Below are 22463 nucleotides of genomic sequence, written 5' to 3'. Positions count from 1 at the left end.
CCTGCCTCTTGAGAAGTCTGTATGCAAGTCAGGAAGCAACAGTTAGAACTGGACATGGAACAACAGACTGATTCCAAATAGGAAAAGGAGTACATCAAGGCTGTATATTGTCACCCTGCTTATTTAACTTATATGCAGAGTACATCATGAGAAATGCTGGGCTAGAGGAAGCACAAGCTGGAATCAAGATTGCCAGGAGAAATATTAATAACCTCAGATATGCAGGTGACACCACCCTTATGGCAGAAAGTGAAGAAGAACTAAAGAGCCTCTTGATGAAAGTGAAAGAGGAGAGTGGAAAAAGTTGGCTTAAAGCTCAACATTCAGAAAACTAAGATCATGGCATCCTGTCCCATCACTTCATGGGAAATAGATGGGGAAACAGTGGCTGATTTTACTTTTTTGGGCTCCAAAATCACTGCAGATGGTGACTGCAGCCATGAAATTAAGACGCTTACTCCTTGGAAGGAAAGTTATGACCGACCTAGACAGCATATTCAAAAGCAGAGACATTACTTTGCCAACAAAGGTCCGTCTAGTCAAGGCTATGGTTTTTCAGTAGTCATGTATGGATGTGAGAGGTGGACTATAAAGAAAGCTGAATGCCGAAGAATTTATGCTTTTGAACTGTGGTGTTGGAAAAGACTCTTGAGAGTCCCTTGGACTGCAAGGAGATCCAACCAGTCCATCCTAAAGGAGATCAGTCCTGAGTGTCCCCTGGAAGGATTGACGTTGAAGCTGAAACTCCAATAATTTGGCCACCTGATGTGAAGAGCTGACTCATTTGAAAAGACCTTGATGCTGAGAAAGTTTGAAGGCAGGAGGAGAAGGGGATGACAGAGGATGAGATGGTTGGATGGCATCACTGACTCATTGGACATGAGTTTGAGTAAACTCCAGTAGTTGGTGATGGACAGGAAGGCCTGGCATGCTGTGGTCCATGGGATTGCAAAGAGTCGGACACAACTGAGTGACTGAACTGAACTGAATTACTCTCTATCATCACCAAATTTCCTCAAGCCAGGAAGTTTCTCCTTAGTGTTGCCTAAATATCCTCCGGACAAAGGTCCATATAGTCAAGGCTATGGTTTTTCCAGTAGTCATGTATGGATGTGACAGTTGGACCATAAAGAAAGCTGAGCACTGAAGAATTGATGCTTTTGAACTGTGTTGTTGGAGAAGACTCTTGAGAGTCCCTTGGACTGCAAGGGGATCAAACCAGTCAATCCTAAAGGAAATCAGCCCTGAATATTCATTGGAAGGACTGATGCTAAAGCTGAAGCTCCAATAGTTTGGCCACATGATGTGAAGAACTGACTCATTGGAAAAGACCCTGATGCTGGGAAAGATTGAACACAGGAGGAGAACGAGATGACAGAGGATGAGATGGTTGGATCTCATCACCAACTCAATGGACATGAGTTTGAGTAAACTCTGGGAGTTGGTAATGGACAGGGAGGCCTGGCATGCTGCAGTCCATGGGATCACAAACAATTAGACTGAGCTACTGAACTGAACTGAAATACCCTCCACCCAGTTCTCCCTCTGGGCTTTTTCTCATGGTGTCTACTAAGTCCTAGCCTGATGTGCTGTTCTCACTCTCTCTACCCTTCTCACTCTTTACCACTATCCTATAAGGCACCCACAAAGTTGCCCTCTCAGTCTTCCCTGACTACTCCAGCCCACTGACAAATTGTCTGCACTTCAATTACACTTTATTGTGCCGCCTAATTTTCCTTTTTATGCTTGGCTTTGTTTGGAAAATCAAACTGTAAGCTCTTGAAATCAAAGGCAATGTCCTTTAATTCTTTTGAATCCCTACAGTACCATGGTGCCAAGCATTTAACAATCAGTTGATAAGTGGTTGATTTTAGTCACTTTATAGTTCATTACCAGGGTTACAGTCACTGATAAAACATGTGAAGAAAGAGAGTAAAACTAATCATTAAAAATAATTATTTGGAGTAACTGTGGTTTTCTGTTTTCCTTTCTAGGTCTTTTTTTTTTTTTTTTGGTATTAAAGAGTCCCATGGTTAATATTCAGCTTTGTAATCATTTACTTATCTTTGCAGACCAACAGAATCTTAACAATTGCTATGCTTCTCTTTAGTTACCACTTATTCAGCTGAGCAATGTTATACCTTCTTAGGAAGCATTAGCTTAAACACCTAAGATTAATCAATTTTTCTCTCCCCTTTAATTCTAATTCCTCTTTTGTTTTGGTGCTCACACATCTCCCATTCTTTATCTCTGGGAGTTGCAGTAGCTATGCAATATGACCTTGTTTTATTTTCTGCTTGTTTCCCATTCTCTTAATTCTAATGAAGAATATATTCACTGTTTCTATATGGTTTCTAGGTTTGATAGAAAACTAGTATTTCACTACTGAAATAGGGAGTTACCTGGGAACAAAGCCATTCATTTTTGCAAAGAGCAATCTCAAGACTTTCTCCTTCTGCTCCCAGGTCAAATCTCCAATATCCACATTTCCTTCAATATCTGTCCTAAAGAATTTCAAAGAAAAAAATGGAAAAAAGTATGATCAATGTAAGCATCTCTTTTTAAAAAATATAAAATATGTAAACATGAAAAAACATTTCCAAATCATAACTGAATATTACGATGTTTCCAAATGTAATGACTACAAAGCAAACTATGTCTATTACAAAACCATAGTTGAAAAGCATATCAATATGCTAGCCAGTTTGAAGTTTTATATAGTCATTAAAATGAAATAAAAACTGTAACAACATGAAAAAAAAATCTGTGCCCAAACGTTAAGCAAATAAGCAGAATAGAAAGTTGTGAGGCAAAATTATGTATCCAGATAACACAAAGACAAAAGAAGTAAGAAAAAATAGTTGTTTGGTGCAATTACTGATAAATTCCTTTTAGCATGTCTTTAGTATTAGATATTTTGCTATATGAAAATAGAGTGATGAGAGGTAAATATATAAAATAACATGTAACTTATCTAGTCTATTTCTTACCTTCAAATAAGGTTATAGCTAAGCTTTCCAGGCAAGTATTTATCTATACCATAACTTTTCTAAAGGATTTATAGTCTACTTGCTATTTATAAAAGTTGGCTAACATGTAGATAGAGTATAGATGTAGAATGTAAGAAACATTTGCATATATGTCAGTTGGGTTAGTTTAGATTTTGCCTTGTGATCACCATATACTTTGTCCTTCCCAATCTGCCTCTTCAGCAGATACTGTAACATTTTAACTACAATTTCTGCTTTCCTGGTAGGTGCAATAGAACACTAGGGTTAAGGTGATTAATTGCTCAGAAGGCAGAATAAGAAGAGTCTAGTTTCTGCAATAATAATGTAGAGAGCCATTTTATGTACCTTCCTCTCAAAACCTATATACCACTTAATATACAGTAGATTTAAAAATGAAAAGAAATTGCCTTATATACAGTGGGGATTCAACTTGCTTGATTTATTAAATAAAAAATAGAAAAAAGTATAGTAAACCTCTGGTAGTAGTTATTATAATAAATCTATTATTATAATAGTGTAATAGTAATAGTGTTATTAATAGACTTCCGAATATGGGAAGAAGATAAAAAAATTATAGTATGGACATTTTTGAAGAAGAGTTGCTGGCCATGTCCGACCTTCCTGACAGCTATATAATTTAAAAGAACTTTCATATTAGCCCATTAAAAAATAATTTAAAACAGAAAATACATTTGGAAGCCCCTCTTAATAAGATGTTAAGTGCATGGTAGTAGGGATTTTTTAAGATTTCTTAAGGCCCTTGAAGAATCTAATTGCATAAGGATATAAAACAATTTTTCAGAGTAATATTTAAAATGTACTATAATCCATGGTTTATAGGGTGAAAGTATTCAAACATATTAATGCTAACAGGAAACAATTAATTATTGTATATAGCCTGTGCGTGTTAGCCACTCAGTCATGTCCAACTCTTTGTGGCCCACCAAGCTCCTCTGTCCATGGAATTCTCCAGGCAAGAATACTAGAATGGGTTGCCATTTCCTTTTCCAGGGGTATACAGTCTGCAACTGTCTCAGTCATTCTACTGCGTTCATCATGGGGGTAGCAGATCTCTTCAGTGTACTTTAGACACGTGTAGGGACTTTCGGTTACGACAGTGGTGGAAGGGGCACTACTGGGTGTCCTCCAATCCCAGGACAGTTCTGTACAACAAAGAATTATGTTGATTTTTTAAATTAGAGGTTTGGTTAGATATTATTACCTACAAATTTCATCTCAGAATAGTAAGGGGAATATTACAAAATATTTGTGAAAGTATGTTTATCAAAAATGTTTGACCTGAATCTAATCAAACCTTTGAAACAAATTTACAGGAAACGGAAGAAAGGAACATGTTAAAAGATATTACAATGACATTCAAAATGGAACAAACAATCCCTCTGACAAGTCTCTGTCATACAAAACAGGGAGACAATCTACTAAGAAGACCCCACGCATTATGCTAAGCATAGGGGTTACAAAGATGAGAAAGACAGTTTCTCTTCTCAAGTAACGTACTGAGTAATCTATTTAATACTTAGATACTGTAAAACTGAACTTGTCAGGATTTTTATTTCTCTAAAGGGCAAAAAAAAAAAAAAAGGCAGTACAAAAGACAAAATATTAAAGCATCATTAGTACCATTTATCAGCCTCCATAAGATCCTGATTCACGCTATTGGTGCTGTGTTCTCTGCCATCAAACGTTCGGATTTTGGGATATTCCATTCTTCCTGCACATGCCTCTCTCATTTTAAGATTGAAAGCAGTTTGTGCTACCTGTTTATAATGCTTTCTGCTAAATAGGATCTGTTTCTTTACTTGGTGTAGAGCATCTAAAAAGAATCTTTCCACTTCTGTTCTCTCATCTAGTATGTTCTTGGCCAGCTTCTTTATTCGATTCATTTCCTTGTCCTTCATCTGAAGAAGCTGCTGCAGCTTGAAAATTTCAACCTGACCTGCTTGGTTCTCTACCATTGCCTGTTGCTGCAGTTTTAAAACTTCGGTCTCAAACTCTTTGGTCATGCAAACCAGAGCATTCTCCAGGCTTACTACCTTCTTCTGAAGAGTTTGGATTTGTAATTTCTGCTGGGTAAGTTGCATTATCTTTTCTTTAACCAACAGATCATTGATCTCCTAAAACAGAAAGATGAGGGAGGTGTGAGTTTTTTTTTTAACTAATTTCAGAACATAAAATTTACTCACTAATTTCCATTACTTTCAGAGGTTTGAGTTTGAGGCCAGGTTGCAATGGTGATATTTTTGCTCTTCTGTGCATAAAGAGTAAGAAACATCAAGAGTCGTTTTCTGGACTTAACAAAGACCACAAATTTTACTAATCAAGGCATTTTCCTTCTTCTAAAATTATGAAAGCTTCAGTATTTTATATTATCAAAAGAATATCCCAATAAGACTATACAGTAAAATTACTATAGTAATTTAACAACTACATAGTGCCAACTGTGGCAATCTGCTAGTTGCCTGTCCCAGTGTCCATTTTCCATTTTATACTTCATAATAAAGCCCTAGTTTTATTCAGAAAAGCACTAAGCCCAGATGAAAACTTCCAGTTTCCCTAGTAGTTCAGCAAAGCCATGTGAATAAGCTCTGATGAAACAGCTGCAAGTAGAAATGTGTATAGGACTTTCAGGAAAACCTCTGAAGGGAGGAGCATACTGTCTTCCTTCTTGTTCTTCTCCCTCCTTGTTGTGAGAGCTCCAGCAGCTGCTGGGGGCCATGGAGTGACTCTGGAGATAAGCCATGTGCTGCAGAACAAAGTTAAGGAACCCAAGTGTCTGCTAACTTTGTGGCATTCCAGCTCTGGACTGCTTACCTCCAGACTTCCTTTAGGGAGAGAATATACCCTTACATGGGGAAACCACTGTAGTCACAGCTAAGAACCTATTCCTAAGTGATTCAGGGACCAACTCTAAGCAACATAAAATGAATACAAATGTATTAGAGCACAGGAGTTACATTTATGTTTCAGAGATATTCTTTATAAAGCCAAATCTAAAGTTTCTTATAAATTATTCAGTAATTAACTTTTCAGGTAAGAAAAACACATCAACCAGACAGAAGAAAAATGGCCCTATTGTCCTATTACTATACTCAGTTCTTACTGTTCACCAACCCAGTCTTTAAAACAAACAATAAAGTTTAAATGAGAATGGGAACCTTTTGCTGTGAAAGGAAAGTCTGAGTCTCTTGCAACTTCTGGGAGTTTTTTTGTAGAGCATCAGCTTCCTTCAGATGGTATGTGAGAGCTTTCTGGAGATAAATATTCTCTTTAAAAACACTTCTTCCAGCGTTGTTCAATTGCCTAAAAGACCCCAAAACACAGACCTAAGTTTTAAATATTACCAAAGTAGATCAGTGACTGCTTTATCCTCTAACATTAATAGTAATGATCATTGGGAATTTCCTAGCAGTTCAGTGATTAGAATTCAGAGCTTTCACTGCCATGGCCCAGGTTCACTCCCTGGTCAGGGAACTAAGATCCTGTAAGGCACGTGGGCAACAAAAAATAATAATAATAAATAATAATGACCAACACTTATTTAGCTTATGGTGGGTACTCTATACTTGGGTGGGGATCTTAAAAACTAAGTTCTCACCAATGGAAAAGTGAAGAGTGATATGTTACTTCCAGTCCAGGGGAGTTAAGGGCAGGTATGTGTTTCCCATACTCTCTCGTTGTCCATGTGACTGGACATAAAGAACAAAATGGAAGCAGCCCAGGTTCCTGAACCACCCCTGGAGTACAGCTGTCAGACCCACATTAGATTAGAAATAAACCACTGAGACCTGGTGGCTTACCAGGTGGCACAGTGGCAAAAAATCTGCCTGCCAATGCAGGAGACGCAAGAGACTCAGGTTTGATCCCTGGGTCAGGAAGATCCCCTGGAGTAGGAAATGGCAACCCATTCGAGTAGTCGTGCCTGGAAAATTCCTTGGACAGAGGAGCCTGGCTGGCTATAGTTCATGTAAAGAGTCAGACATAACTGAGTGACTAAACACATTAACACATCGAGACCTAGTTTATGCATTAACACAATGCAGTTACTTCCACTAATATACCTCATGATAACCACGCACAGTTGGCATTATTAATACCATTTTTAGATGAAGAAATTAAATTTCAAAAAATTTAAGAAATCTTCCTACAGTCAGCATACATGTTGAGAACTAAAGTGTAACTTCAAAGCCCAAGTTCTCCCCTCCACACTCTGCTGCTACAAAGAGGATGTGAGGAAAAGAAGTGGAGACACAGAGAGAAGAAAAGTAAACTAGAAAATGTGAAGGAAGCAAACCTGGAGAGAAGAGGGTAGAAAACATGATAAGAGCAAAAAAGGCTAGCAAAGAGCTGAGAGAGGCTACTGGAAAGAAAAAGGAGGCAGTGGTCTCTTACACAACAGCTTCATGGTGGGCTCTGTCTGCCAGCATTATTATCTTCTTTTCGGCCTCTTTTTCTAGTCTATGCTAAAAGAAAATAGGCTCTTTTAATACAGTTATATCTAGATTCTGCTTCTATCCCACTCCCAGGTTATTCAGTACACAAACTAGAAACTGAGAGCCACTTTTTAAAGCAAATCCTTTTATATAAACCTGACATGAGTACTTATTTGCCTCACCTTCACTTCCCTACATGCCCAGCAATTTATGAAAAAATCTATTTAATTCTTTCCTAAGGATGAAAAATTAAAGAAAAATTAAAAGAATTAAAGTAAAACCATGGGGACTCTGAGAAGATTCTGTAGGAGAGAAGTGTTCCAAAGTACTTCTCATAATTTGGAGAATTAATTTTAGATGCACAGAGAAATGTGGAAACTTGCAATGCTAAAGAATACTTTTGAGCCCCTTTTATTAATATCCTTAGTTAATTTGACTAAGGGAAGGCCTTCACATGTGCCACAGGAACCTCTCCAAGCCCACCTCTCCTACAGAAAGTGGTACCTGCAGCTTTAGTTCCACCAGGGGACACCAAGCTGGGGTTGGGGGGAATGTGTCCTGAAGCCTTGCTCAGATGACAATCCCTCTTGAAGATTTCAAGAATGTCTAACTAAGGGTGAGATAATCTGGGGTAGATAATCTTCTTATAATAAAATGCCCAAATGAAAAGTTATGTCTCAGAATACATACAAATACACTTATGTTGTTCTAGTACACACAATATTTACTAATTAATGCAAATATGTTGTACCTTTTCTTCAAAAAACTTGCCTTCCAGTCTTCTAAGAGTCTCCTGATGTTTCCGCTCTGTGTTCCTTAAATCCTCCTTTAGCTAAAATTAAAATAACCAAAAAAACACAGAATGGTCAATAGGAAATGGGGTGGACTGGGGTATGCTGTGGCTGCTGCTCAGTCGCGTCTGACTATGCAACCCCATGGACTGTAGCCCACCAGACTCTACTGTCCACAGGGTTCTCCGGGCCAGAATACTGGAGTGGGTTGCCATTTCCTTCTCCAGGGGATCTTCCCAACCCAGGGACTGAACCCATGTCTCCTGCATTTCCTGCATTGGCAGGTATCTTCTTTACCACTGAGCCACCTGGGAAGCCCCAGATTGGGGCATATCCCTGGAACATTCTCAGTCAAGAAACATTCTCTGTCACACATTTACCTCTTAATCTTGAACACACAGAAAAACCTCATGCCCTCCCTCCGAGTACCATATTTCTCATAAATGTCTATAGATTGGGAAGATTCCCTGGAGAAAGGAAAGGCTATACCCACTCCAGTATTCTGGCCTGGAGAATTCCATGGACTGTATAGTCCATGGGGTTGCAAAGAATTGGACACGACTGAGCAACTTATACTTTCACTTACAAGATTAGTACTGAGTTTCTAAAAAGCTTTTCATGAATAACAGTTCTCAGAACATTCAAATAAGTTATTATAATACTCATCCCCACCAAATATCTTCATTTTAAACACATGAACTCACAGAATCACAATTTTCAGAGCTGGAAGGAATCTTAGGAGTCAGACTATACAAATCTCCCACTTAACAGGAATCTTTCCTATGAGAAAAATATCTAGAGACAGAAGTACCAATAATTCAAATCATATGAATTTCCTAGGCTGCCCTTTAAGAGTTCTCATTTTAAGAAAATTCTTCCTAGTATAAATCTAAAAAGTATCTCCCTATGATTCTCATAGATAGATCCTTCTATCCTCTAAAACTACATAGACTAAAAAGAACATAAAATTCTTCTAGGCAAAAGAAAAAAAATTGAGCTAAATAACTCTGATTCTGAAGGCTATATTTACTGGTAAGAACCAATCAGATGAAATAGGTATGCTCAATCTAACATTCATGCCACAAAAAAAGGGCAATAGAGAAGGACTTTCCATCAGACAGACCCAAGGTTCAACTGTTACCTCTCTCACCAGCTGTTTTGGCAAATCATTATCTTCTCTAAGTCTCAGGTCTCCAGGGTAGAAAAAAGATAATAATAGAAGCTATCTTATAGAGACGTGGCAAGGATTAAATAACAAGTAATATACATAAAAACTCAGAATAGTAATAACCATTTAATACAGAGGTTATTGTTGTTGTTGTTGTTCATCACTAAGTTGTGTCTGACTCTTTGCGACCCCACGAACTGCAGCTTCACTGTCCTTCACCATCTCCCATAGCTTGCTCAAACTCATGTCCATTGAGACAGTGATACCATCCATATCCATCTTATCCTCTGTCGCCCCCTTCTGCTCTTGCCCTCAATCTTTCCCAGCATCTGAGTCTCTTCCAATGAGTAGGCTCTTTGCATCAAGTGACCAAAGTATTGGAGCTTAAGCTTCAGCATCAGTCCTTCCAATGAATATTCAGGGTTGATTTCTTTTAGGATTGACTGGTTTGATCTCCTTGCTGACCAAGGGACTCTGAAGTTTTCTCCAGTACCACAGTTTGAAAGCATCAGTTCTTCTGCACTCAGCCTTCTTTATGGTCCAACTCTCACATCTGTACACAACTACTGGAAAAACCATAGCTTTGACTAGACAGACCTTTGTCAGCAAAGTGACATCTCTGCTTTTTAATATATTGTCTATGTTTGTCACAGCTTTTCTTCCAAGGAACAAGCGTCTTTTAATTTTGTGGCTGCAGTCACAGTCCACAGTGATTGTGGAGCCCAAGAAAATGAAATCTGACACTGTTTCCACTTTTTCCCCATCTATTTGCCATGAAGTGATGGGACCAGGTACCATGATCTTCGTTTTTTGAATGTAGAGTTTTAAGCCAGCTTTTTTATTCTCCTCTTTCGCCTTCATCAAGAGGCTCTTTAGTTCCTCCTCACTTTCTGCTATTAAAGTGGTATCATCTGCATATCTGAGGTTATTGATATTTCTCCCAGAAATCTTGATTCCAGCTTATGAGTCATCCAGCCCAGCATTTCATATGAAATACTCTGCATATAAGTTAAATAAGCAGGGTGACAGTAACTCAGCTGGAATTTCATCACCTCCACTAGCTTTGTTAGTAGTGATGCTTCTTAAGGCCCACTTGACTTCACACTCCAGGATGTTTGGTTCTAGGTCAGTGACCATACCATAGTGGTTATCTGGGTCATTAAGAGCTTTTTTGTATAGTTCTTCTGTGTATTCTTGCCGCCTCTTCTTAATCTCTTCTGCTTCTGTTAGGTCCTTGCTGTTTTTGTCCTTTACTTTTTTTTGTCTTTTACTGCCTATCTTTGAATAAAATGTTCCCTTGATAGCTCCAATTTTCTTAGACCCTCTAGTCTTTCCATTCTATTGTTTTCCTCTATTTCTTTGCATTGTTCACTTAAGACAGCTTTTTTTTAAAAAATCTCTCCTTGCTATTCTCTGGAACTCTGCATTCAGTTGGGTATATTTTTCCCTTTCTCCTTTGTCTTTCACTTCTCTTATCTCAGCTATTTGTAAGGCCTCCTCAGACAAACACCTTACCTTGCATTTCTTTTTCTTGGGGATGGTTTTCGTCACCACCTCCTGTACAATGTTATAAACTTCTGTCCATAGTTCTTCAGGCACTCTGTGTCTATCAGATCTGGTCCCTATCAGATCTATTCATCACCTGTATAATCATAAGGGATTTGATTTAGGTCATACCTGAATGGCCTAGTAGTTTTCCCACTTTTTTCAATTTGAGTCTGAATTTTACATTAAAGAGCTGATGATCTGAGCCACAGTCAGCTCCAGGTCTTATTTTTCCTGACTGTACAGAGCTTCTCCATCTTCGGCTACAAAGAATGTAATCAATCAGATTTCAGTATTAACCATCTGGTGATGTCCATGTGTAGAGTCATCTCTTGTGTTGTTGGAAGAGGGTGTTTGCTATTACCAGTGTGTTCTCTTGGCAAAACTCTGTTAGACTTTGCCCTACTTCACTTTGTACTCCAAGGCCAAACTTGCCTGTTACTCTGGGAATCTCTTGACTTCCTACTTTTGCATTCCAGTTCCCTAGGATGAAAGGACATCTTTTTTTGGTGTTAGTTCTAGGAGGTCTTGTGGATTTTCACAGAATCATTATTATTGTTTCTAATATTGTCCTTCCTTATACTTAACAATTTTCCTTACTGTGATCTCTGTCGTAACAGTATTAAATCTCCATTTGATCCATATCATATGATCTTTCAGATATTCTCCTTTCTTCTTGTATTTTTTATACATTTATAAAAGGCCTCATACTGTGAAAGACTTTCAGAATTACTGTCAATATATAAATGTGTGGAGAAGTCTACTGTCTAAGTAGGGTAGGGTTCAGTAAACCTTTCATTTGCCATTGGACTCCCCCCAAATCTGTAAATTAATAAAGAAATCTTTTGAAAGATGATTAGGCAATGCATATTAAAAACCTTAAAGTTCATGTTGTAATTTAATCTATAAATCTCACTGTAACTTCCAAGAAGTTATCCTAAAAACCAATTAAAAATATAGAAAAATACTTTGTTATTCAGATGTTCCTTGGTTTATAATAGTGAAAAATTAGAAAAGCAATCCAAATGTCCAACAAGGAACCAATTAATAAATCATGGTATATCTAGCCAATGGAAATCCATGCATCCAGTCAAAAGGTTTTATAGAAAAATACATAATAGCATTGAAAAATGTCCACAATATGTAAGTGAAGAAATAAGGTTAATGCTCCTTTTGTTAATCAGGTAGATGGAAATTACTTTTTCTTTAAATTTATGCTTTGAATACATTTAGCAATCTAAAGTTAATTAGCCTCTTTTAAATTTGTATATTGAATTCTATATGCACAGTATAATTTTCCTCCCTTGAGTCGTGAGGCCCACACCTGCCTTAATTCTTCCATATTTGGGATTCCACAGAACCACCCTATGATTCACATTAGCAAGGATCTTTTATTTTTGAATTTTAAGTTTTCCTGGCCCACCCTCTCTCAAAAGGTCCAAAATCCATTTCTCCACTAGGTGGCAACATTGTTCTTTAAAAAAAAATTCACACCAAGGCCCAATCAAACATGAACAACTAGTTCTTCATTCACTTTGATTCAGAATGTATACCTACACCTCAGGATGGCTATTTTGAGAGTTCCTGAAAAGTTAAGGAACTTAACTTCGTTCAGTTTTATATTTTCATATAAAACAAAACTAGATATTCTTTCTAGAAATCTTTGCAGCTTTATCGAGGAGTGAGTGAGTGAAAGTCGCTCAGTCGTGTCTGACACTTTGCGACCCCGTGGACTATATAGTCCATGAAATTCTCCAGGCCAGAATACTGGAGTGGGTAGCCTTTCTCTTCTCCAGGGGATCTTCCTAACCCATTGTTGACAAATGTATGCTATTTCAAGTATACAGCACAATGATTTGATATACATATACACTATGAAAGGATTCTTCCCATCTAGTTAGTAGAAAACTTGATATTCCTTCAATTACATTTTAAATGAAAGACCCACTTGGTATTTAACACAGATTTATTGAGCATTACTCTGTATCTTGTACTTCAATAAATACAAAGTACAATACTATTCATGCCTCAAAAAATTTACCATCTAGCAGGGGAGATAAGACAAATGATAAATATAATATCAAGATAGATTGGACTAAGTGGTATAAAAGAAATACAAAATACTATGTGCTGTGCTTATTCGCTCAGTCATGTCCGATGCTTTTCGACCCCATGGACTATAGCCGGCCAGGCTCCTCTGTCCATGGGGATTCTCCAGGCAAGAATACTGGAGTGGGTTGCCATGTCTTTCTCCAGGGGATCTTCCGAGCCCAGGGTTCAAACCCAGGTCTCCCGCATTGCAGGCAGACATGGAAACACAGAAAAAAATCACTTTTTTGCTAATCTTTTTATTTTTTTCTTTTTTCTAGCTTAATTTAAATATAATTGACATATTAACAGTATGTACATTTAAGCTGTGCAATCTGCTAATTTGATACACTATACTGCAAAATGAATACTACCATAGCATTAGCTAACACCTCCATCATGTCACAAAACTACCATTACTTTTTTTGTGGTAAGAACTCTTAAGATCTACTCTCTTAGCAAGTTTCAAGTATATAATACAGTATTATTAGGGTCAATATATTATACTTTAGATTCCTAAAAACTTGTCAATCTTATAACTGAAAGTTTGTACCCTTTGACCAACATCTCCCCATTTCTCCTTCCCCTCCCCTCCAGCACAAGTAACCACTCTGAGTTCAGTTTCTTTTTTTTTTTTTTTTTTTTGCCCGCATTGTGGCTTTGTTGAAATTGGCCATAGTATAAGTTTTTATACCAAGGAAATCAGTAAATGTTACAAATAAGAATTTTTTTTTTTTTTGCAAAGAGCTGTTAATTCCATGTGACATACACTATTTTAAGCACTGGTGGCTCAGACAGTAAAGAGTCTGCCTGCAGTGCAGGAGACACAGGTTTGATCCATGGGTCGGGAAGATCCTCTGGAGAAGGAAATGCAACCCACTCCAGTAGTCCTGCCTGGAAAATCCCATGGATGGAGGAATCTGGCAGGCTACAGTCCATAGGGTTGCAAGGAGTCAGACAAGCCTGACCGACTTCACTTTACATATATGAACTCATTTAATCCTTACAACAACGCTATGAGCCAGTAACTCTTACCACCCCCAATTTTTACAGATGAGGAAACCTAGGTATAGAGAAGGTAACTTGCCCAAACCTCAAAGCTGATTTCAGCTGCTTGCGTCCAGCCCTCATCTATGCCATTTATTGCACTGTCATTAAAGTAATAAAACTATATTCTGAACTGAGGGGACAGAAAGAGTATGCAATGTCAGAGAAAGTACTGACATTTCTGTCAGTACTGTCAGCACATTTCTGAAAGTACTCAGGTTTCCTCACTCCATCCACCCCTACCCAGTGTGTCTTAAAATTTTCTGAAGTTATCTTTCATCAGTCTATATATATTTTCTTTTAGGACTTTGCTACTTTGCCACTATTGTTTTCTACAGCCATAGTAGTTCCAAAGGTTTAACTGGTGATAAATGCAAGAGGGTGTGTTGCCTAAGATCTGGTGAATTCACAAAGAAATCAATGCTTAAAAAAACAAAAGTCTGTTAAGACTTTCTGCATTCAGTCCTACACTGATATATCTTCCCTGTTTTTCTCAGATAATCTCTACAATGTCAAAGGGAATCCTTTACCATCTCACAGGAGTCAATGTCTATGAAGGCCTTTGCAGACATAAATAGTTAATTCTAATGTCTTTTTTTAAAGAAAGAAAGAATGAAAGAAACTTACATCATCTAATTCTTTCTCCACTTGGATTTTTCTCTTCTGGAATTGTTTTATTGTTTTGAGCTCTGTCTGAATCATGCCAATTTCTTTGGCCTTCTGATGGAACTGTCCCTCCAGCTCATTTACTTGCATAGTAAATTTTTGTTCCTGTATTGACAACAAAACAACAAAAAAAGTAAATGACTTAGGAAAAAGAACAGAGGTCACACAAAGTCCTGTTCCATTTGAAGCCTTAAGCCATTTGTCTTTCTTCTTTGAAGAAAAATCTCCCTTTTTACCTTCACATAAAGTTTTAATTTTTATTAAAAGAGACCAAGTGCCTTGAATAAGGAGAAAATTCTAAAATGACCTGATTGTGTATAGAAAAGTAGATGTTATTAAAAAGAGGTATGAGAAGATCGCATGCATGGTCATTTGCTTCAGTTGTGGCTGACTCTGTGTGACCCTATGGACTATATGGGTCAGGCTCCTCTGTCCATGGAATTCTCCAGGCAAGAATACTGGAGTAGGTTGCCATGCCCTTCTCCAGGGGCTCTCTGCAACCCAGGGATCAAACCCATGTCTCTTATGTCTTCTCCATTGGCAGGTGGGTTCTTTACCACTAGCACCACCTGGGAAATCCTCATGAGAAGACTAAACAAATCTTTAATCTATAAGAGAGCTAAATAACATCCCTGATCCTAAATTAAAATCAGTAAGCAAAGAGACAAGGAGAGGGCCAATATCTCTTAAATAAATAGAGAAGAAGGTGAGAGAAAGAGGAAGGAAGCGGGAAGACAGAGGAGAAGGAAAAAGAGAGATGAGGAGAAAGGGAAGAAGAGAGAGTAAAGAGGAAAAAAAGGGGGGGAGGGAAATGGAGGAGGAAAAGGGCCAGTAACACAACTAACAAATGAAAAGAGCTATCAAACTGCAAAAGACACTTAACCACATGAAAAAAATGCTCAATCTAGCTCAGAATAAGAGAAATGCAAATTGAAATACCCTAAAATATCATTTCTTACCTATCATGTTGACAGAAACCCATTTTGACAATATACTCTGGTATATTGTGGAGACATGGACAGAAGTTACATTTCTCAGAATAGACCATGTTTGATAGATTTTACTTTGGAAACACATCAATATTTTACATAATTGCTGCTGCTGTTTAGTTGCTCAGTCACGTCCAGCTCTTTTGTGACCTCATGGTAGCCCACCAGGCTCCTCTGACCATGGGATTTACCAGGCAAGAATACTGGAGTGGGTTGCCATTTCCTTCTCCAGGGAATCTTCCTGACCCAGGGATCAAACTGGTGTCTCCTACTTGGCAGGTGGATTCTTTACCACAGAATCACCAGGGAAGACTATTTTACATAATTATAATTATATAGTTACATTATTTCACATTAATTTCTTAAAGCAACTCCTAAAAGATCAAAAGCAAAATGTATTGCAGAGTTGGTGCCATAACCTTACAGAAAGGAATTATTTCAAATTGTTTTTAGACCTTGTTAATTTGATCAGAAGCAACAGTTAGAACTGGACATGGAACAACTGACTGGTTCCAAATCGGGAAAGAAGTACATCAAGGCTGTATATTGTTACCTTGCTTATTAAACTTATATGCAGAGTACATCATGAGAAATTCTGGACTGGATGAAGCACAAGCTGGAATCAAGACTGCCAGGAGAAATATCAACCTTAGATACTACCCTTATGGCAGAAAGCAAAGAGGAACTGAAGAACCTCTTGATGAAAGTGAAAGAGGAGAGTGAAAAAGTTGGCTTAAAACAACATTCAGAAAACTAAGATCATGGGATCTGGTCCTATCACTTCATGGCAAATAGATGGGGAAACAGTGACAAACTTTATTTTGGGGGGCTCCAAAATCACTGCAGATGGTGACTGCAGCCATGAAATTAAAAGATGCTTGCTCCTTGGAAGAAAAGTTATGACCAACTTAGACAGCTTATTAAAAAGCAGAGACATTATATTACCAACAAAGGTCCATCTAGTCAAAGCTATGGTTTTTCCAGTAGTCATGTATGGATGTGACAGTTGGACTATAAAGAAAGCTGAGCACCGAAGAATTGATGCTTTTGAACTGTGGTGTTGGAGAAGACTTTTGAGAGTCCCTTGGACAGCAAGGAGATCCAACCAGTCCATTCTAAAGGAAATCAGTCCTGAATATTCATTGGAAGGACTGATGTTGAAGCTGAAACTTCAATATTTGGCCACATGAGGTGAAGAACTGACTCATTTGAAAAGATCCTGATGCTGGAAAAGATTGAAGGTGGGAGGAGAAGGGGACGACAGAGGATGAGATGGTTGGATGGCATTACCGACTCAATGGCCACGAATTTGAGTAAACTCTGGGAATTGGTGATGGACAGGGAGTCCTGGCATGCTGCAGTCCATGGGTCACAAAGAGTCAGACACGACAGAGAAACTGAACTAAACTGAACTGAATTTGACTGTAGATCACTATTGGTATATATCCTAATGGGAAAAGTACCCCCTGCCAACTCAAATCCTAAACTGTATCTACCAGCTTATGTGGGTAGTGGTATTAATATTAGTATTCTGTGCCTATTGATATATTAAGGTTTGAAGAAAATACACAGTTACATTGGTATCATATTAGTATTCTGTGCCTATTGATGTATTGAGGTTTGAAGAAAATACACAGTTACATTGGTATCATTTAGAACCAGGATTTTGGGTGAGGGAGAAAGAAGACACAGATAGGGTTAAATAAAAATCCTGTACTCTTGCATCTGAATTTAAATTATTAGCATGAGCTCATGATATATTTTATTCTTCAAAAAATATGTTTCCCAGTGCTGTCCACTGAAAAGCCCTAGAGCTCAAGATTAGTAAGCTACCACTACTACGAGATGATTTTCGACAATAACATAATTTTATGTTATTTTTGAGCATCTGGACAATCAAGTGTATGAGCTTTAAGATCACTGAGTTCTCAAGAGGAGTTACTTATTCTCATGTCATAAATATCTGAACTTGCCAGAAACCTGACCATCAATAAGTGAGGAATCAGTGTACATACCAATTTTTCCTTCTCCTCTTGGGCTTTTTCCTTTGTTTCATTCAATTGCTGTTTCAGTTTTTCAATCTGTAGAAAATGAAAATAAAGAGGAAGGCAAAGACATTTCTCTGTATCCTAACTTAATTACATAGCCCAATTTTCATGTGATATTAAAACCAGTAGGGAGTACATCCCTGGTAGTCCAGTGGTTAAGACTGTATATTCCCAGTGCAGGGAGCATGGATTCAATTCCTGGTTAGGGAACTAAGATCCCACACGCTGCACAGCACAGCCAATAGAACAGAACAGAATGGAATAAAATAAACCAGTAGTCTTGGAGAGGTGGAGTAAGGTGGGAAGATGAGAAGAGAGGACATTATTTATAGTTAACTTGCTATTGCCAGTTTTCAAAACTTGGCTATCATCATAATTGCCTGGGTAACATGTGTATGGTTAAAAAATTTCTTTTAATTTACCATCTTAACCATTTTTAATTCACATTGTTGGGCAGCAGATCTCCGGAACTTTTTCACCTTACAAAGCTGAAACTCTATGTTTATGAGATACTAATTCCTTCTCCTCCCTCCCCCAGCCTTTCTACATTGTTTGTATGATTTTGACTACTTCACGTATGTGCACGGAAGAAAAACCACACAACCTAAAAGTTGTGAATGCAGTTTTATCCCAGGATTATACTGAGGGTTATATAGCCTGGGAAACAGCCTCTCAGAAAGCTCTGAGGAACTGCTCAGAAGAATTAAGAGAGCAGGCAGAATATATAGCAGATTCTTGCTGGAAAAAACATGTAGTCAGACATCAAAATGCTACCAGTGATCACAAGGAAAAGGTATTCTGAGTTAATGATTTTAGTGCTTTTCTGTGTCAGGGAAGATGTAAAGATCTGGGCTTGTTGAAATTATTCCTTAGATATATGTGTGTTAATTATCTAGGGCCAAGTATCCAAAGCTCAGAATGCTTGCTGTTTTGCTCCAGCCTGAGTTTCCTCCCGTCAGGACGCACTGTGGAAGGAGGCAGATGGCAGGCGAGGGTGGGGGGCTGCAATGGCTGGTGGCTTGATCCTTGTAGAACTGGAATGGTGGGTGACATTCTTTGTTTACTGGAATGTGAGGCAACACTCTCTGTCCACAGATACTTGATATGAGTAGGATCATACAGTATTTGTCCTTTTGTAACTGGCTTATTTCACTTAGCATAATGGCCTTGAGGTTCATTCATGTTGTAGCACAGGACAGGACTTCCTTCCCTTTTAGAGCTGCATAATATTCTTGTATTTGTATACCACACTTTCTTTATTCACTCATCAACCAACAGACATTTGGGTTGTTTCCACTTCTTGACTATATGAATAGGGTTTCAAGAACACTGGGTGTGCAGTTACCTCGTCAAGATCTTGCTTTACATTCTCTTGGAAATATACTCCAAAGTGGGATTGTTGCATCATATGATAATTCTATTTTTACTTTTTCGATGAATCTCTGTACTGTTTTACATAAAGGCTATACCATTTCACATTGCCACCAAATTGCACAAGGATTCCAATTTCTCTACATCCTCACCAACACTTGCTATTTTCTGTTCTTCTGACAGTAGCCATCTTAATAAGTGTGAAGTGATAACTTGGAGTTTTGATTTGCATTTCTTTTAAATGAGTAAATTTTTAAAGGAAAGTTTCAAGGAGAGTACAAAGAATTCTCATATACTCTTCACTCAATTTTGCCACATTTGTTTTCCCTTTATGATAGGTCTATATACATAAATACGTGTGTGTATATACATACATATATAGATATGATGTAGACTTTTGAAGCTGTTTCTTCTGGAGCATGTGAGAATAAGTTTAGGACATCATACTCCTGTACTAAATATTTCATTATGTGTTTCCTAAGGAATAGAACAATCTTAGTAGTACAATGATCAAAATTGGGAAATTTAACATTGATAAAATACTATTATTTAATCTATACTCCATATTCAACTTTAGCATCAACTGTACCAATGATGTCCTTTCACTGTAACTTTTCTTTTTCTGGTCTAGGATATAATGCCTGACTATGATTACACTTAGTTGTCATATATTCTAGTTTTAAACTGGAGCCATTTCTCGGTCTTTGTCTTTTATGATACCAACGTTTTTGAAGAATACTGGCCAGGGCTGGAGTTGTCTGAGATGTTTCTTCATCAGAAGATTCAGGTTATGGCTTTCCAGCAAGCATACACTACTTAAGTGATGATGTATCCTTGTCACTGCATCACAGCTTGAGGTGACTGACATTAAGTGTAATCAACTGGTTAAGACTGTGTCTGCCAGGTTTCTCCAGTTGAAAGTTACAATTTTTCCTTTTATAATTATTAATAAATTTGGAGGACTATATTTTAAGACTATGCAAATATCTTCTTGCTCAATAAACTTTCACCCACTAGTTTTAGCATCCACTCTTGTTCTTGACTGAATCAATTATTACTCTGACTCCAAATGGTGATTTTTCTTATTGCATCATTCCTTGGAAATTTAATAACTTACTACATTCTACTTTAAGGAAAAGCATTCTATTCTCCAATATTTATTAAGGTATATACTTATCAGTTGTATATACTCATGAACTCATTTTATTCAATAAGCTGTAACTGATTACTGTCATTTATTTTGACTGTCCCAGATTTGGCCAGTGGGAGCCCCTTCAAGTTACCCTCTGTGTCCTTTAATTTTTTGTTACTTACTTCCTGTCACAATAAGATATTCATCTCTTACTCTCCTTGCTCCAGTCTTATAATCAATCATTTCTCCAAGGATGCTGGCATGTTTTAGGAGGAAATCTGACTAACTTTTTGTTGTTGCTGTTGTTCAGTCACTAAATCATGTCCAAATCTTTGTGACCGCATGGACTGCAGCATGCCAGGCTTCCCTGTCCTTCACTATTTCCCCGAGTTTGTTCAAACTCGTGTCCATTGATTCGGTGATGCCATTCAACCATATTGTTTTCTTTCTCCTGCCTTCAATCTTTCCCAGCATCAGGGTCTTTTCCAATGAGTCAGCTCTTCACATCAGCTGGCCAAAGTACTGTAGCTTTTTAAGGTAAACCTTCCTTGACATGGTTAAAAAATCAGAAGATACAGAAGTGAAATATTGTTGTAAATAATCTCAGAATACCTCAAGGGAAACCTAAAAATGTTTTAAAAGAAATACAGACAGACCTAAGTCATGTAGAACAGGTGTAAAATAGATTTATTTTGTGCTGACTGAACAAAGCCTTAAATACAAAAATCATAAGGGAAATCCCCTAATTCTGTCTAAAATATGATAGTTTTTAAAACACATTTCACTTCTTTCTATAATTAACATGAAGACTGTAAACAGTTTAAATAAAGTTTAAGCAAATAATGCATTTCTAGGATATAGTAGCATGTATGGAGGAACAAAATTATAAGAGAGCTAGTTAACCAGGGTATATTGAATAATTTATTTTACTTCTTCCTCCCAAAGAAGTTTCTTTGGTTTTAATAAGTATCCATGTCTATGAGAAAATTATGTATTTGCTACAGTCAGATGCTGGCCTGTGATACATGGAGGATGAAAATCAGGAAATACAAGTGATACTGATAAAGGCAGACCAACATCAATTAGCTAATGCAGTCCACAAATCTTTTATACAATGAATTTTGAAAATTATTTGCATGGCTGGCCTAAAGGCTTATTTTAGAATAATAATTTATAGCAGATAATTTTGATAATGCATGCTATTATCAAAGAGTAATTTTAAAAATGGAAGTTGCCTAGGAAAGGTTAAAAAAAATACTGTGCCAAAAAATTAATAAAACATAAAATCCACACAAGTGTTCAATTGTCTGATTTCTCTAATATGCTTCCAAATCATCTTGAATTTAAGTTTTGATTGCTAACTTTTTCAAAGCATCAGTGGAATCACAACCCATTCATTCGTTCTTGCATGCAAAAATATTTTAATAAGTGCCTACTATGTATATTTATATTTTTATAGTAAAAATACAAAAAACATACATAGGAATGAAACATGATACAAATTTCCTTGGGTCACCAAGGGACACAAAGAGGCAGCTAGGAAAGAGATGACTTTAAGTCACACCTAAATTCACACGTTAACACCCACTAGCTGTGAGACAAGTTACCTGCCCTGAGAGTCAATTTCTTTATCTGTAAAATGGGAATGACAATTTGTGGGTTATTAAAAGGACTAAATGAGATAGCAGAGGTAAAGTACCCAACATGGTGCCTGGCACAAACAGGAGTCCCAAAATGTTAGTTCCTTTCCTTTTTGCCACAGATCTAAAATGATAGCTCTATGCCCAACATTTCAACAAGGTTCAGTAAGATAAAGATTCAACAGGTCCAACAGAAGAGAGTCAATTTGCTGGATTCATAACCATGTGATCATGGATTATCAATAAATTGCTTTATAGATTATTAATTACTCAGCTATCAATATCAAAAAATATATAGATCATACACCATGCTCTTGTTCTTCAAGTTGATCATAATGTTCCATTAGCACATCTTTGTTTCATCCAAGAAAACATGGAACAAGGATGAAAATAAAAGGCAGTTCTGACTTTAAGCTGTTCTGAAATAACATGTTGCTTCAAAGGAGAGTTAAGAGTCAACTAAAATGTCTTAACTGTGGGATGAGGTTTCAAGGAATTAAAATACTGGAAATACAT

At 37.3% G+C, this 22463-nt stretch overlaps 1 protein-coding gene across 1 annotated transcript in view; it reads right to left on the bottom strand.

The window, feature by feature from the left end:
• The window catches only part of BBOF1 (basal body orientation factor 1), a 29213-nt gene that overhangs the window by 4104 nt on the left and 2646 nt on the right, over positions 1 to 22463 (bottom strand). Inside the window, exons 3-9 of the mRNA XM_052647236.1 lie at positions 17772 to 17837; positions 14729 to 14872; positions 8214 to 8294; positions 7422 to 7492; positions 6188 to 6332; positions 4653 to 5146; positions 2403 to 2504 (exon numbers count right to left, since the gene is read on the bottom strand). Coding sequence (XP_052503196.1) covers positions 2403 to 2504; positions 4653 to 5146; positions 6188 to 6332; positions 7422 to 7492; positions 8214 to 8294; positions 14729 to 14872; positions 17772 to 17837 — 1103 coding nt within the window. The remainder of the gene's footprint in view (positions 1 to 2402; positions 2505 to 4652; positions 5147 to 6187; positions 6333 to 7421; positions 7493 to 8213; positions 8295 to 14728; positions 14873 to 17771; positions 17838 to 22463) is intronic.

This window comes from Budorcas taxicolor, chromosome 10, assembly GCF_023091745.1.
Source record: "Budorcas taxicolor isolate Tak-1 chromosome 10, Takin1.1, whole genome shotgun sequence".
NCBI classification, from domain to species: domain Eukaryota; kingdom Metazoa; phylum Chordata; class Mammalia; order Artiodactyla; family Bovidae; genus Budorcas; species Budorcas taxicolor.
This window is presented reverse-complemented; position numbering and strand designations above follow the sequence as displayed.